General features: G+C 45.3%; 2 protein-coding genes across 4 annotated transcripts in view; one reads left to right on the top strand and one right to left on the bottom strand.

Annotated features, from left to right (window-relative positions):
* Positions 1 to 5,626, top strand: part of WSB2 (WD repeat and SOCS box containing 2) — an 18,105-nt gene extending 12,479 nt beyond the window's left edge. For both annotated transcript variants that reach the window (XM_019649149.1, XM_019649148.1), the window contains 5 exons: positions 325 to 425; positions 1,945 to 2,117; positions 3,338 to 3,448; positions 3,565 to 3,672; positions 4,279 to 5,626. In XM_019649149.1, coding sequence (XP_019504694.1) covers positions 396 to 425; positions 1,945 to 2,117; positions 3,338 to 3,448; positions 3,565 to 3,672; positions 4,279 to 4,441 — 585 coding nt within the window. In that variant the 5' untranslated portion in view covers positions 325 to 395 and the 3' untranslated portion in view covers positions 4,442 to 5,626. The remainder of the gene's footprint in view (positions 1 to 324; positions 426 to 1,944; positions 2,118 to 3,337; positions 3,449 to 3,564; positions 3,673 to 4,278) is intronic.
* On the bottom strand, positions 5,300 to 16,883 carry RFC5 (replication factor C subunit 5). 2 transcript variants are annotated; one of them, XM_019649150.1, is made up of 11 exons: positions 16,650 to 16,883; positions 15,092 to 15,156; positions 14,689 to 14,825; positions 13,459 to 13,538; positions 12,774 to 12,847; positions 11,363 to 11,522; positions 10,569 to 10,650; positions 10,046 to 10,175; positions 9,378 to 9,455; positions 8,110 to 8,164; positions 5,300 to 6,958 (listed from the first exon to the last, which is right to left on the bottom strand). In XM_019649150.1, exons 1-11 carry the CDS (start codon positions 16,712 to 16,714, stop codon positions 6,862 to 6,864), a joined length of 1,023 nt encoding a protein of 340 aa, XP_019504695.1. In that variant the 5' UTR covers positions 16,715 to 16,883; the 3' UTR covers positions 5,300 to 6,861. The 2 variants fall into 2 exon arrangements, with proteins under 2 accessions (XP_019504695.1, XP_019504696.1); XM_019649151.1 differs by lacking the exon at positions 8,110 to 8,164 and having other exon boundaries at positions 16,650 to 16,827.

Below are 16,883 nucleotides of genomic sequence, written 5' to 3'. Positions count from 1 at the left end.
GTTGAGGGACCTGGAAAGAATGTTCCCTGCTATCAAAGGGAGGGATCGATCAAACCTGATCTGTGTACACTCTCTTTATCCCCATGATCTTGTGGACTTCGGTGACACAGTAGGTAGCAATTTCCCTTGGGCATTAGACTATTATATGAATAGATTTCAGGCATTTTAAATGACAAATTCTGTCATATTTATTTCTCGACATTAAAAAGTGGGTGTTGGGACTCAGTTGGTAGAGAACTGGATGGATATACCGGGTGGGTGGGCCATCACTACAGTTCTTTGTCGTTTTGAGTCAGCTCACCGTTTGCTCCTTTTCTCTGCCAGGTAAACAGATTCAGGTGTTATCGGGCCATCTTCAGTGGGTGTACTGCTGCTCCATCTCCCCAGACTGCAGCATGCTGTGCTCTGCAGCTGGAGAGAAGTCAGTAAGTGTCACACATTGGGTGCCATTTCCTCTATTGCTGTAGTTCAGCAAGACACGGAGGTCTCAACTGGCCTCATGTGTGAGCCGGTAAAGAAGCCAAGCGTCCTTAAAACCCACCTGCAAATCAGCCCCAGCTGAAGGCATGCTGGTGGGCGTGGCCTCCTATTGAACACCTCCCGTTTGATTGGCACTTTGACGTGAACCAAAAGAATAGGTGTTTAAGTAGATCGCTGCCATCCCATCCTCAGTGGGCTGTGTGACTTTACAAATGGTAAAGGGGTGCTTTTTAAATTTCTTTTCCCCTTGGAGTCGAAGATTTAAAAAGTTGCAACCTACATATGGATCCAAATTTCCTTTGAACCATCTAATCTGAATCTACCTAATTAGGATTTTCATTTCAAATCATGTAATGTACAGTTACTTGTTGAACTTTGTCCTGAAATCCTGTCTGTTCTTTTTTAAAAAGTATTAGAAACCCAAGCACAATTTGGAACAGTTTATTTGAATTTTGTATCTGCATGGAACTGTTTGCTGTGACTGACTTGGGAAAGTTAAGAATTCACTATTTGGTACAGCCTACATGGTTAATCATTGACTTGAGGTTTGGAACTATGTGAAAGTGAGAGTTTTCTTAAAAAAAAAAAGAAAACCCTATTATACTTTTAACGATTCTCAAAAAGGTTTGAAGTGATGAGCTGTGGCAGACATACTGTCACGAGGCAGAGTTCCATGGTCCTGTGAATTCGTTGGGGTGTAAAATGGCATGGCAAGGTGCCTCCACATGTTGTTAGCTCTGAAGTTCACTTCTGACCCCTATATTTGGTTTTAAGTGAAAGGACAAGATAGCCCTTTGCTTAGGTCTTCATCAGCACGTACTGCTTGTTTTGCATACGGGGCTCAGAAGCAGAACTCAGATGCCTTTACTGATACGTGTGTGCTGGCAGTCTTCCTGAGTTTGGCCCCATTTATTCCTTCTTACGGTGAGTTCTCGAGCATGTCCAGGGGTCGGCAAACGTTTGAGACGGAAGAGCCGCCCAGGGGTCAGCAAACTGCGGCTCGCGAGCATGTGGTTCTGAAGTAAAATTGAAAATGAAACTAAAACTATCATAGTTTCAATTACAAAATTTTTAAAGGATATCATTCACATAACGGTGATTATGTAAAAATATATTTATGGCTCTTGAATAATTTTTAAATTGTTGTGAGGGACAGGATTGGCTCTTCCAGGGGTCGGCAAACTTTTGAGACGGAACGTACCCGATGAGCTGCATATGGCTCATGAGCCGCGGTTTGCTGACTCCTGGTCATGTCCATCGGTTAGGCACCCCCAAAATTCAGACCTGTTACTTTATTGAAGCCTCTCTATGATAGTTCTGGGAGAGCTGTAGAAAAAGGGAGTGGAGAGCGTGGCTTCACCTGGCCACGGGGCCTGAAGACGACATTGCTGTGCCTTTCACTCACTGTTCACGCTCTAAGCACTTGGCTTCCGCCCCTAACCAGGCACCTATTCCTTTCCACAGGTCTTTCTATGGAGCATGCGGTCCTACACATTAATCCGGAAGCTAGAGGGCCACCAAAGCAGTGTTGTCTCTTGTGATTTCTCTCCGGACTCTGCCTTGCTTGTCACGGCTTCTTACGATACCGACGTGATCATGTGGGACCCCTACACTGGCGAGAGGCTGAGGTCACTCCAGTAAGGACTGAATCCCTGCTTATGACTTCCGTGTGGGGTGACTAATGAGAAAGCTGCCTTGGATTAGACACGGCCCTTTTGGAGTCTGGGGCACGGGAGGGAGCAACCTGGGTGAAAGACACCGTGGGTTCAATGCTTATTCTGAGGCTGGTGTGCAGGACTGTTTCCTTGTCAATTAAGTTCTCAAGTTAGAACCAAGTGCCTTGCAATCTCCTGATTTAGGAGGCTGTCTGTACTTCTTTGGATTCAGCATTAAGAAACCTCAAAGTGACTCTTTCTTTCCATTTACTAATAACTGTAGTAACAAGTTCAGAATGATCCTCTTATCGAAACTGTTATTTCCAGAATGAATTTTCATGTTCTCTCAAACCTGGTCTACTTTTTCCCCTTCTATCTCTTGTTGTTTTATGAAGCAAAGACTAGGCAGTCCTATAATTATCGTGTATCTCAGCCTAAAAAAGACTTTCAGTTTGCACTGTGGCATGAAAGTGAGGATTGACCTACTTTGCATAAAGAAACTAGTACAGGGAGTGTTGGTAACCCTTCAGCCCCCTTCACAAGACACTGAGAACCTTAGGAAAGCACTTTTTCCCAATCTCCTTTTCTAGTCTGCAAATCCCAAGCTTTTCCATCGGGAGTACAAGATGCGATTTGAACTGTTTGGTTTTTTTTTAGGTGTTACCTTCTGTTTTTCTTTGTTTGTTTGTTTTTTTGCGGGGGGTGGAATTGAGGAAGGGGAACAGTGTTGGGGACTTGGGAAGGGGACCAGCCAAGTTGTCCTTCAATCTTAGTTGTGGAGGGCGCAGCTAGCTCAGCTCCAGGTCCAGTTGCCATCCGGCCACCCATCGGCATCTCAAGGCTGCTCAGCTCAAGGTGCCGTGTTCAATCTTAGTTGCGGGTGGGTGTAGCCCACCATCCCCTGCGGGAGTCAAACCGGCAGCCTTTTTGTTAGGAGCACATGCTCTCAGCAGCTGAGCCAGCCTGCCGCCTGTTGGCAGCTCAGCGGCAGCTCAACTTGGGCACAGCTCACTGGCCCATGTGGGAATCGAACCAGTGACCCTGTTGCTCAGAGCGCGTGCTCTTAACCAACTGAGCCACTTGGCTGGCCCAATTTCAGCCTTTTCATAGTCAGGGCATTTTGGCCTCCTGCCTGGGGATGAAAATAAAGGATGGAGGGAAGCCATCCCTCCAGGCTTCCTGTCCTGTTTCTTTCTCCTCAGCCACACCCAGCTTGACCCCCCCATGGACGACAGCGATGTCCACATTAGCTCCCTGAGATCTGTGTGCTTCTCTCCGGAAGGCTTGTACCTTGCCACCGTGGCGGATGACAGGTAACAAAAGAAATCTCTGTGCAGCCTCAGAGCAGGTGTTTGCAAGTAATCGCAGCATTACCGATGGGCCTGGCCCCAGGTCTGCTCACGTTAACCTCCTTTTCTCTTTTGTACAGACTCCTCAGGATCTGGGCCCTGGAACTGAAAACTCCAATCGCATTTGCTCCTATGACCAATGGTCTTTGCTGCACATTTTTTCCACATGGTGGAGTTATTGCCACAGGGTATGTATCTGTGAGCTGAACAGATGGGCAACAATATCTGCTGAGTATACCATGTAGCTTTGTAAGGAAAGCAAGCATCTAGAATTTTCTTGCCTGTGAGGAAGGCTTTAAGGAAATCCAAGATTACATAAAATTCTAATATTCTGCCACTATAGGTTATCATTTACTCTTTTAATATTTAATCTAATGGTAATTAAAGAGTTACAATTCATGACAACCAAGGAAGCCTAAGTTAAGATGATGCAGAATTTATATGGGAAACCATCTAGGGCAAAGACCACCTTACCATCTCTAGGACAGGGACCATCTATAATTCAGCAGGTGGCACTCTTCCCTCTGTTACATTTGCACTCATAGTATGATTTAGAAAGAGCTGTGCTGACAGAGATAGCACTTTGGTATCAAAGGTGTCTGGAGTTCTTATAATGCTCTCAGCAGCCTTAATTATTCAGCACCACGGCTTTTACATCCATTTCATCAGCCAGGGTTACATTTCACTCTGCCGCCTCCTGCTAGTGCAAGTCAGAGTAGAAACATTAATATCCATCCCAATGCAAACCTATTTCCTAGGTCCGTCTGAACGCATTGCTTTCTGTTTTGTTTCAGGACGAGGGATGGTCATGTCCAGTTCTGGACAGCTCCTAGGGTCCTATCATCACTGAAGCACTTATGCCGGAAAGCCCTTCGAAGTTTTCTAACAACCTACCAAGTGCTAGCACTGCCAATCCCCAAGAAAATGAAAGAGTTCCTCACGTACAGGACTTTTTAAGCAATGCTACAGTCTTGTTTTCTTTGTAGCAGGAGAAACCTCCCTGGCAAAGAAGTAGCTGGGATAATGGGCCAAACATCTTGGTCTTCGATTGAAATATGAATAGAATTTCTCTTTGAGACTGTGAATAGAATGTAGCAAAATCAGATTCCAGTGGACAAGTCATGATCTTCTCCCTCCTGACATGGGCAAGTCAGTCAGAGAGGAGGGGGTTCCACTTCTGTGGCCACAGAGCCTTACCTTAAATCTTCAGTCCACGTATACACAATTTTGAATTCTTTCTGGTAGTTTTGATTCAAAGTGCAGTTACTGATGTTTCGATGAGTAACTAGGCCTTGAGCCTTTCTGGAGTGGCAGGCGGGTTTCAACTCCCCCCTGCTGGGAAGTGTGACCTCTGCCTAGTACTGATCATGTTGTGTTTCAGATACAGTGGTGGGTGGCGTTGTTTCAAGTGCTCTCCTGTTGTGTCAGAGTTGCTTTGATGTTGGCAAGTCTTTCCTTCCCCTAGCCCCCCTCTGACCAGCAGGACCAAGTTTTCATGGAGCTGTCTCTGGGAGGAGGTATTAACTTAGCTTAACTCATCACAGGTGACTCAGAGGCTGTGCTCCTGACTGATAGACACTATATAATTGGCTTTTTTTTTTTTTAAACAATGGTGTGCATGTGAAGATGACAAATTCCTCTGTCAGGTTACACAAGGATTTATTCCTAAATTGCATGACTGTTCAAATGGCTGAGTTATCAGTTGTTTGCCATCATTAGCATATTTATTTGTGTTTTCTCAACAGATAATAAGGTACAACTGTGTTTTTCTTGATACTAGGTTAAAAACCATAGTGCTTCAGTGGAACAGTTGTGAAGGTGTCTCCTTAATTGTTAAGCATTGGTGTTGTCATCACTTCAGCCCATATCCTATGTACGAGGTCTGAGTTTGCTGCTTCACCTCATTGGACTAATGAGCCAGTTTTAGCTCTACCCCTCAACAAATATAGCTCCTGAAACGTACTTAACTGTTCTTCTTCAGTGGTGTGTATTTCTCTAATCAAGACACCTCAAACAAAATCTGCCTTTGGAAAGTTTAATATATTTTAAATTATTTGAAAAGAAATGCAACATCTTATGCTTCGCCTTTCCTAATAGGTGCTTTGTGGAGGCCAATGTAACATAAAGCGTGTTGAAAAAGTAGGAGTCTCCTCTGCCGCCTTTGTTGCTGAAGAAAAACATTTCTGTTCGAGACGGGAGGCTTTCATTGAAAGGAAAAAGTTAAAAGCTTTTGGCACTCCATTTTTTCCATTAAGAAAAATAATCACCTTTAAAACGTACAACAGGACAACTGGGAATGGATTGGGCAAATTTTTAATTTTGTGGTTATCTTGAAAAATCACAGTGTAGTCCGGGAGGCCCCAATTAGCCATTAGCTACAAACCTCACTGGTGTCCTTGGGGAGTGAGTCCTACGTGAATGATGGCATGAAGCAAGTTCTCTCTTCCGGTGGTATAAGAATGGACATCTTTATAAAGAACAGCCTCCAGAGTTGATTCCATGCTATCAGAGGTGGAAAAGGTTCATTTAGATGCAAGTTGGATAAGTCAGTGTCTTTATAACTGGGTAGGGAAAGGAGAGTCACTTGTTAACACAACCAACAACAAAGCTGCTTTATTTTTATTACGAAGAACGATATAATGGCAGCATTAACTGCTGTAAAATAAACTCACATTTGCATACAGGTCCTAAGCCTTTCGACAGTGGCAGGCTTACAGCGAGGGTTCCTCTTATGTACCCCCCTCCCTGCATTAAATGAATGTTGTACAACCTCTGACCCTTAATGGCATCATTTAAAGTGAAATTTTTTCTGCTGTCCACACCGCAATTAGGAATCTGTTAGTAACTCCTCTACTTTGAGAGAAGAAATAAAAAGCCCAGTTTTTAAGAGAATTGGGTCCATTTTATGCGTGGAATAGTTTTGGCCAGAAACCCATTAACACCTACTGTAAAAGGCGATATAGCAACAGTGCCACCGATTATATTTATACTTGATTTTGGTGATGTTCGTTTTAATCTTGAGTTGGAAGACACATGGACCATGTTAGAGCTGAAAGCCTTACATTCTGAAACAAAATAGGGCAGGCCAATTTCCTGCCATCCAAGCAACTAAAGGGTAAAAACCTGAAATAAAGGTTTTTTGCTCCTCCCATAAAATAAAAGTGGGCAGTGCCATGAGACAGCTGTACCTTAAAATTGTTTTGTACATCTCTGCTCCAAACAGCCACAAACAAGGTACTTTGTATTCGTCTGCCTACCACCCATGCCTGGAATAGTTTTCCAAGACTTGGGGTGACTGTGGTGTCATCCAGTGGCCCCAGGCAGCAGTTCATTGCATAACGGAGAGCCTGAGAACTGCAGCGAAAGGTGCTCGGTATCTAGGCCTCTGTGACAATCAGGTCTCTGGTGACTTGAAAAGCAGCGATGAGGGAGCTCAGCTGAATCTTCTCACTGGTGCCAACTGACAGTCTGTATCTAAAAGGAACCGAACAAAAGGTAAGACTAGAGTATCACAGACGTCTCCCCTTGGCAAGACAACAAAAGAGATCAAAGACGGAAAACCTGCTGAAAGAGGATAGGTGATTATAAAAATGTATCCTGGGCCAGCCGAGTGGCTTAGTTGGTTAAGAGCTCGCTCAAGAGTGTGAGCTCTGAGCAAAGCGGTTCGAGTCCCGCCCGAGCTGAGCTGCCAACAGGTGGCAGGAAGGCTCAGCTAAAAAAACAAAAAACAAAACAAAAAAAGTATCCTGGATATCAATCTTGAATGTGTCTCCCTAACATTTGCTTCTCTGCCATAAACACTCATATATTTGATTCAAACTGGTGAGGAAAAATTAAGTTTAAAAAATTGTTATCAATTGCATTATTCTGAACTTAACTTTGTCCTAGCTGTATACAGATATGCAGAATTTATATAATTAAGGATTATTTCTTCACTCACAAAATACCTGGAGAGGAACTATCATTAAGATTTCCTTCCTCGTAATTCAGTGGGAAGAGTGGTTGTGATGTAAAGCAGGACACTGGCGCTTCATGTTGTCACCTTTTAAGTGACAGCCATTGAAAGCAAAATCAATATTCACAAAGCAGTGCTAAGAAGTCATGTAATTTGTACATCTGAAAGCCAATGATGGCAAATTGGAGTTGGCCTATGTTGCCGGCTTGTTTTGAACCCAGTGCTTTAGTCTGCTTAACTGACAGCTGCCATCTTCACTAGGTGCTAATAACGTCACTAAACCAGGCAAAGGGGAAAATTGCGTTTGTTTACTTTTCCCCCCAATATGGTTTAGTATGCCCAAATGCCTTAACGCTGGTTACCGTCAAAACTAGATCTGAACTGCAGCAGGCCTCTGGAATAACAAGAGCATTTCCAGAACCAACGTGAACCAAGCCTTTGAAGTCTTTATCTCAAATATGTAACTGAGCTGCACCTGTCCTTGTGTTTATTCATGTTCTTTAAATAAGCAACTCACACCCTTCCCTACGGTTCATTCAATAATCCCACCCAAAACTAGGTTGTGCCATGTAGGAAGGATGTAGACCAAAAAGTTGAAACCAAGAAAGGAGACACAAAAAACCCACCAAGGGAAAATGGAGGAAAAGAATTAAAATTGGGAAATACTCACTCAATGTCTGCCATTTTAGTCAATAAATGTATTCGCACTGAAGACGGAAAGTCAACTGGGGGAAAAGCAAAAGCAAATGAGTGAGGTCTGTGATTCCCTCCTATTTAAAAACAAGCCCCAGAAGACACGTGTAACACATCGGATGGGCAACACTAAGCTTTTCTTGAGGCCTCGGATCCCTAAGGAGGTAACAATTGTACAGAATTTCAGGTTTTTATCCACCCCGTTTTGTGAGTCTTCAGAGTGAAACCAAAGACAAAATTAGCAGATTCCAGAATGATCATAACATGGAAGGGTCATCAACACTGCTCTTAGAAACTGGGTAGCTAGCTCTGTAATTGAAAAGCTGAGTTCTTGCTTGCTGTCCCAATTTTTAAAACAAACATAAACTACTGATTTTTAAGTCAGCTTATGCTCAGCTTCCACGATCAAGTGCAGAGCTGGGCTTGAGCCAACCACATTCTTGGGCAGAGTTAACATGCCAGCAAGCCAGCTACGAAACGGCCTGTAAAGGCATCAGTAGAACCGACATTCATGGACCCAATTGTCTGCGCAGGTGGCTGTTGGGGAGGAAAGCGCTCCAACAGGCTGCACAACAAACCACCTGGAGAGTTTGAGAAAATACGGATGCCCGGCTCCCCTGCAACAGGCCAACCAAATTGGTCTTGGGTGGTCGGGGGGTGATTCCCTAGGTGCTGGTCAGGTTGAGAACCAATTCTCTGTATAGACGATAGAGCCAAGTGTGGCACTTACGATGGTTTAGTTACGACAGCTTTGGTTTACATGAAGCTACATCTCCCTCTCTCCTTTTGGGGAAAAGATTCTTTTAGAAAGGTGATTAAAACATACGACTTGAGCTGTAAAATACAATCCCCTGGAGGAAATCAAGGTCGCCTTCAGAAGTTTCCACTCTCTTCCCGGTAATCCTTGAGGTTCAAAGAGTACTTTTGGAACAAAGTTTTAAATAATAACGAGGGGTCAGGTATGTATATATATGTTTTTTTGGGGTTTTTTTTGTTGTTATAGCTGAGCCATCCTGCCACCTGTTAGCAGCTCAGCTCGGGCAGGGACTCGAACCCCTGTTGCTCAGAGCTTGCACTCTTGAATGAGCTCTTAACCAACTGAGCCACTCTGCCGGCCCAGGTTTATACTTTTTCATTCCCGTTTCTTTGCTTCAACAATGAAGCCTCGTATTTCCTCTCTAACCACCCTCAGCCACAAAGCATGCCACCTCCACAGCTGCTAAACCAGGGAATAATGCAAGTTACCTCTATGCACAAACAAGTGTATCTCTGTCAGGATATCATGGAGCGCCAGCCCCTTCAGAGTCTTCAACTCCATAATATCTAGAGGAGCAGTTAAGGCAAAGGGAACAATTGCAGAACAAATCCGCTGCAGGGAATTCGGAATCCAAACCCTGGTGAGGGACTTTCAAAAGCAGGGCTTTTAATTCCAACACAGTTGTCTCTTTCATTCTGAAACTGCACATGTTGAACCCCAATTCTTACATTTTCATCTTCAATAAGGGCTTTCTAAAAGATACAGTTGTATCTCTGTCAACAGAGCCAAACACGTTCCTTTCACATGTCCCAAATGGCTTTGTATCACTACACCTAGCTTTTAATTTCACAAAACAAGAGTAACACAGACCACTTGAAAAAGAGTGTATCTTCCATCCCAAGGTCTAACTGTGTCTTCCAATGGTGAGTGAAGTGGCTTCAAGCTGTACCCAGGCCAGAACCCCTCAGGAAGAACTCTGAGGCACTGAAGACCCACTCCACCCACCACCATCTTGCTCCCACAACAAGCTGCCCAGAGTTGCAGCCAACTGTCTTTTGCCGGTAGGGTGTAGGTGCTGACTGCAGCCTGGGCTTCTGGGGCCAAGTTCAGGCCTCGGGCATGTCATGTGCCATCGGCAGGACACAAGAAAGGATACTTGTGTAGGCGGTGGTGAAGTCTTGATTCAACATCCAGTCCAGGATGTTGGCGATGTCTGACTTAAGCGGGTGCCCTGTGCAGGTGTAGACAGTCTCCTCTGTCACCTTCCCAAAGGCCATATTGGTGCTCTGTGCAGACAGGGAGAGAATCACGGTGGCTATCACAGCAGCCGCCAAGTTTGCAAGCAGGTCAGGAGGAAACTGCTGAGGCAGCAATGTTAACAAGGGCACAGAACTCAAACCCTGTTTTGACACTGGTAAGAGCTGGCCTCAACAGAGGATGCCGCTGCCTGGTGGCTGTATTACGGTTGCAGAATCCTTTCCTAGCGTTCCCTCGTTTGCAACAAACTATTTCAATTGATCAAAATATAAAGGTGGTGGGGAGATCACTGGCACGTGAGATAAGAAGTCTGACCAGTTCCAGATTTCTAAATGGACAGATTGGTTGTGCTGTTGCTTTTGTCTTTCTGGAAAAACTATTCCGTAGCAACGACCTGAGATGTGCCAAGAGTAGCGTCATACCTGCAAAATGTTTAGAGCTCTTCGCATATCTCCACTGGAAAGAGTTACAAGTGCTTTCATCCCGTCTTCACTTATATCAACCCTGAAAGGAAATAGGCAAAAGGGACTGAGACGCCCCTGAGAGCACATGCATTCACCAAGAGAACAAGATAGCCTGGAAAGTTTTGAAACAATGAGGAAAAAAAAGGGAAGGACGGAGTTAACCATAATTTCCTGATCTACAGGATCAAGAATTGACTCTGTTTTTTAGGGATGACGGTTTCACATTAGTCGTCGCAGTGTACTCAAGGTCTAGAAAGACCCTTACACAAGACCAGGCCTTGCTGTGTAGAACAACTGGCTTTGAACTATGTGCTCTGGAGAGAGCATTAGTGAGATGTGTGATCAGAGCCAAAGCACCTCCTTTCAAATAAGCAGCAGCTCAAGTTGGCTCCTTGCTTGGCGTCTGATTCCACAGAATGGAATACCTCAGTACCTTCCCTTCTAGTCAAAAAAGACTGGAGGCATCTTAGCAGAAGGGAACTGGCAGCATGCACTTTCCAATGACAAAAGAACAGGAGGAGGAAACTGGGACAGCTTCCAGGGGAGGAGAATGGAAACAAGGGAAGAGCCGAATGACTTGTATGAAGAATGTCTGTGACGGGAGAAAATGACAGCAGCAGGCAGACCCTGCACTAGGCACTCTGCTAAGTCGTTTACAAACATCACCTTGGCATGTAAACCAGCCAGCCACCCCAGAGCCACTGCACTCAGTCCCCAAGGCCCTCACCTTTCCTGCTTTTCAACACACTTACTTTTCTTCTCTTACGACGTGTTCCAGGCGTGGAACCATGAGCTCAGGGGTCAGGGGACCGAATCGGAACCTTGTGCATCGGGACTGCAGGGCGGGGATGATCTTGGACAGGTAGTTACAGATGAGGCAAAATCGGGTGTTTTCAGTAAATTTCTCAATCACTGGCAAGGGAAGAGAAAGCCGCCTCATATCCATGCTGATGCTTCAAAGGACCCAGAAGTCCTAGACATTGTTCTATGGTCACATGAAGGGGACAGGAAACAGGCATGCAACAAGAATTCAAGCTCACAGACATGTGGGGATGCGACTGTAATGAGAGGGGTCCACTGAAGGGGGGTTAGGACTCAAACCAGCCACTCTCCAAAAGATGACAACCGTGTCACCCCAGGATTTTATAAAACGCTTCCTTTTTTTACGATTCGCCATGATTCTGACGCTCTGGCCGTCCCATTCCATTCAGGCATGCAATCCAGCATTCCTGCCCTTTTGCCTAAAATTCTATTTGGCAGGTTGATGCTGCTCCACTTTTCACATAGGTGGGGAGGGGTAGCTTTCTGCAGACTTTCCAGTGGCCCTTGCCTCAAAGCCTTAGAGCACTGGAGTCAGCAGCAACCCGCAATCAGACACGCTTATGATACGGGTTTCATTTGGTAAGCACCCAGTGTTTCTGCACAGGGATCTGCCCAGACCGACAGACAGCCTTCAGAACAAGATGCCAAAGAAAGGCTGCCAAAGCTTGGAGGACCAGAAGATATTCTGTCCTCCTCCTCCTCTTCTTGAACACTGGCGACGAGCCACTCCTTCCTACCCAGATCTCCTAAAGATCACCCTTCTCTCCTAGCAGATTACCTCAGACTCTTAATGAGAGACATGATGTCCGTCCTTTTCAGAAATGAACTGCCCCAGGCCCCTTAAGACGGGCATATCACAGGATACTCTCCCGTCCCTGCCAAATCACTCCCTTGGAAAGCAGTGAGGTAATGTCAGCTTTCTGAGCATCACTAAATTTCCAGTATTACTTTCCTGGCTATTTTGTATCGAAGGGCACCAACAGCAGAAGGATCGATCCAAGCAGTTTAGGAATGAAAAGACTTTCCATCAAACGATACAACTTCCCAACCCTGAAATGGAACCCAGCTGAAAAGGAGGATGAAACATCAGTGTCTGGTCATCCTCAGAAGTCCCAACAAGGCTTATGCCTTCCAGCTGCTCAAAGGGGAAACCCCCAATAGGGAGAGATTTTGTCTAGATCATCAGGTGGGACACACGGGGAAAGGTACAGAGAGATTTCTCTGGGCCGGAAGGTGAAGGAAAATGGAACAGAAGCCATGTCGTATCTCGTGTCTCCAGTTCCAAGTTCTCCTTCTGACGCACTCATCAGCCAACACCCTGGACTTCGCGGCCCTTCTTACCTCTCCTCAAGGCATTCTGGGCGTCTTGAGTCATGGCATCAGCTTCATCCAGGATCACCAGTTTAAAGCCTTTCCTGGGAAAACAATTGGTACCATCTCAACATTTCTTGAAGCTCACTTCAACCTCCAGGCCCAAACCTCCATCGTCCCATCTGTGCCATCAGGCCCTGTTTCAGGGTCCATGTCTCTTAGACCTCGGACCAAAGCAGACATCCGTGGTCACAGAGGAAACGCCCCATCACGCCTTTAACTCTTCTTCCATACAGTATCCTATTACTCTCATGCTGCTTTTTCCACCACCTTCGCTCCTATCTTTTCATCTTTTTCTTTCTTTTTTTTTTTCTTTTACCACCATCCTAGTTATCCATCTGATCTCAATTCCTTTTTGTTTAAATAGAAACTCGCTCATTCAGGCTTAGGATGTAATCAGTCCTCAGCTGACTAATAAAATGAAGCTAGTGCTTCCCCAAAGAACTTGCTAATATAGACTTGGATAATATTTTATTTTAATATTTGCATTTTCACATTTTTTTTACAACCATCCCTGCACTTTATCTCTTTTTCATGGCTGTTTTTGTCAGGGGTTTTTAACCTTTACAAACCAGCAAAGGGGAAGATTAAAAAAATTAAGCTCATCTCACTGATCAAAATATCTAGGGAGAGAAATTATGCAAATATTTCTTACTTGAATATTGTCCTTGTGCTAGCAAAGCTCAGGATTGGTCCCCGAACGATATCTATTCCTCGGTCGTCTGAAGCATTCAGCTAAATGTGGAAGAGAGAAGCCAGAATAAATAAAAGATGTGTTGGTGTGCTATCTATGAATGAAAGTATCTTTTCATCAATCCAGCTCAGCAAGCTACTTCTCCAGATACAATGATAGCTAAGGGATAATCAATATGAAAAAAACGAGATCACAATGGTATTGAAAACTCACAACTCATGAGATCATAACATTACATTCCGAAAGGTAAACGTCTGATTTTTCTCCTCCCTTTCAAGGAAAATCACTGACCCACTCTGGAGGGATAATTAATTGGCTGGTCACCGTAAACAGCACCTCTACCATGAGCAGAATGATGCTAATTTCAGCTACCAAACTTAGAGCAACCCAGAAGTTACCAAGTTTTTAATACACTGAGGTAAGAACATTAGTGGCAGCAAGGTTCTACAATCTATAACACCAACAAGAATAAGCTAAACATTTTTTTTCTTGCAATGGACAATATTGAGAATTTTGTGATCTAAGTGTATCAGTCGAGTCCCAGCAATAAACAGATGGCATGCTCAAATTCAGTAATTTGAAGAAAATTACATGAAGAGAGATTTTTAAAGGTGTGGATGGGGTGTGGGGAAACCACGAGAGCTATGCAATACCTCAGGGACTACTGGGGCCCATTAGCACCCCCAAGTCTTATGGGGTTAACAGGTAGTGTTATGTGCCCTGCAGGTGGGGACGCTGCCAGCTTGTGGTGGCCCCCAGAGCAAGTCCAGGCATCGTTCTCCTTTCTCTGACTCCTGCCAGGGCCCCTATTGGCCAAACCGAACCTGGAGCCAGAGGGCAAGAGAGCTTGTAGTCATTCCAGCTCCATCTTCTGGGGCAAGCGCTGGGTGCAGGAATGTGGAAAAGCAATTCGAAGGGGCACATGGGACACAGCCAGCAACTGACTGACCCCTGAGTGTTTGGGTATAAAATGTCAACAGCAAAGACAATCCCTGGTCCTACAACTGCCCTCTAGTGAATGCCAATCCAGACTGAAATGCCAGTTATAGAAAAAAGCGAACTGAAATGTCTTATTTTACGTCTGCTTCTTTCCCAGCCGCCAGGGGCACAACTTACTTGTAAAGGGAAACAAAACTAGCACAACTAAGAGACCAGAGTCCTTTGTCGAGTACGAATAACCCTCCCGTTTACCTCCAAGACCATGGAGCCAAATTCTTTATCTTTGTACAGCTGTTTGGCACAGGCTAGGATGGTGGATGTCTTTCCCGTCCCCGGAGGACCATAGAGAAGCAGGTGTGGCAGTCGGTCTTCACTGATGAATTTCTGAACTGAGGATTAGGAAGAAAGAGAGAGATACCATCAGTTCCTAAGAGTCACTGTGGGCCCGTGAGTTGGGCTAAATGCACTTCAACCCTATGTGCACATCAGAGGCAGAGACAGGAATCAAAACATCTGAAGGATTTAACTCCTAACAGCAGCATTCCATGAAGCTCAATCAGATTCTTCAAGGGTATTACAAGGCAGAGACAACAGCACCAAGAAACGTGCACAGGTCCATCCACTAGGATAACGGCAATGCCACAGGGATGCTTACTGGTGTTCAAGATGTCCTGATGAGAAATGAGGTCACTCAGCGCTTGTGGCCGGTATTTTTCAACCCTGAAATACAATTCAGCATGGATTACAACACATATAAATGCAAGAACAATTTGTTAGATGCCAGAGAATTCTTTCCTATCCTTGCTCAAAGAGGATGAGTCACAAAACCCTTTACATTTGAAGATGGACCTGAAGTTCTCAACTAGGGGCGATTTTGTCCTGCATGTGGCGCTACCTGGAGACATTTTTCCATTGTCACAGTTGGGTGGAGGGTGCTACCAGCATCTAGTGGGTAGGCAACCAGGGATGTTGCTAAACAGCCTACGCTGCCCAGGATAGCCCTGCCCCTCCACCCCTTGTGACTGGCCCAAAATGTCAATCATGCTGAGGTTGATAAACTCCGCCCCACTTTCACCTTTCCAGCTGTCTGCCTGTCACTTCAACCTGGATGGGCACCTATTATTTCAATGTGAATTCAAAACTGAACTCCTACCCAAGTATACACCAACACATGAATGAATAAATGGTGGTATAGCCATAAAAAGAAATGGAATATTATTCAGCCATAAAAAGAAATGGAGTGTGATACACGCAACAACATGGAGGAACCCTGAAAACACGGTAAGTGAAAAGAAGCCAGTTACAAAAAGCCAGATATTGATTGTATTTATATGAAATATCCAGAATAGACAAATTCCAAGCAACAGAAAGCCGATTAGTGACTGCCAATGGGTATGGGATGGTTGCACAACGTTCTGAATGAACGTAATGCCTCGGAACTGGGCACTTTAAAATGGTTACAAGTGTAAAGTGTATGTTATGTGTTTTTACCATAATAAAAACAAATTGAACCCGTTATTAGACAAGAACTAGTTTTCTGAAATCAAGCCAACTTCCATCATTAGGACACAGCTGTGGAAGGAACTCAGTGCAAGCTCTGAATTTAGACCATTTAGGTTCAAATCCAAACCCATTTTCTAGCTCTGTCATTTAACTTTCTGGTTGTATTCCAACCATTTAACCTTTTGGCTGTATTCCAATTGTTAAAACTGGAAATAATAAGGAATACCAACCTCCTAGGGCCTTTGTAAAGATCAAACACCGAATACAGTGCCTGATAATCGAATAGAAAGCCATTTAAGTAAATGTTAACTAAGGAGTGTTATTATCACGCTTATTTTAGTTTAGAATTGGACCAATCGCATCGAAGATTTTGGCAACGGCGAGGAGGCCGTTTCGGCACGGTGGCCAAGGCAGCGTTAGCAGACGCGGGATCGGACCCCTGTGCGGTGACCCCGGTGCGAACGCCGTTTTTCTCTTCCGTAAGAAGAATGGGGCGGAGGGGAGCAGGGAGATCTGGCAAAAGTCATAAATAGGACGGAGGGGGACTGGGGATTTGAGGGGTGTCGAGGCGAACCTCTGTGACTCCCTCCCGGCCGCAGGTCGGGGGGGCGGCGGGGCGAGGTCCGACTGGGGCCGGGCCGCTTGCCCGCCCCGACCGCTGCCTCCCCGCGGCCGACCCCCTTCTCTGCGGCGGCCAGGCCTCCTCCTACCAGGGCAGGTTCCTGATCTTGGTCGCCGCGGGCTGCTGCTGCTGCTTGTGCGTTGAGGCTTCCATGGTGGGGTGATGAAGGTGTCCGGATCCGCGGGGGTTCGTCGCGTCCCCCAAGGAGCCTGCACGGCGAAAAGCCCCAACCTAACCCCGAGACCCCGGCTCTTAGAGTTCGCGCGCAAAAGCAACTCTCGCGAGGTTTAGCCGCTGCCTTCCGACTTCCTCTCTGGGTCCC

The sequence above is a fragment of the Hipposideros armiger genome, unplaced genomic scaffold, assembly GCF_001890085.2.
Source record: "Hipposideros armiger isolate ML-2016 unplaced genomic scaffold, ASM189008v1 scaffold_129, whole genome shotgun sequence".
Taxonomy (NCBI): Eukaryota; Metazoa; Chordata; class Mammalia; order Chiroptera; family Hipposideridae; genus Hipposideros; species Hipposideros armiger.
The sequence above is the reverse complement of the archived record's forward strand: the minus strand, read 5'-3'. Positions and strand labels throughout refer to the sequence as shown.

What these genes read in the sequence shown, in the direction of transcription:
- RFC5 (XM_019649150.1), bottom strand. Translation starts at nt 16,714, where the DNA reads ATGGAAGCCTCAACGCACAAGCAGCAGCAGCAGCCCGCGGCGACCAAG. An exon ending in TCAGGACATCTTGAACACCA is followed by an intron (nt 14,826 to 15,091) that starts GTAAGCATCCCT and finishes CCTAATCCTCAG; the next exon opens with TTCAGAAATTCATCAGTGAA. An exon ending in AGCACAAGGACAATATTCAA is followed by an intron (nt 12,848 to 13,458) that starts GTAAGAAATATT and finishes TTGTTTTCCCAG; the next exon opens with GAAAGGCTTTAAACTGGTGA.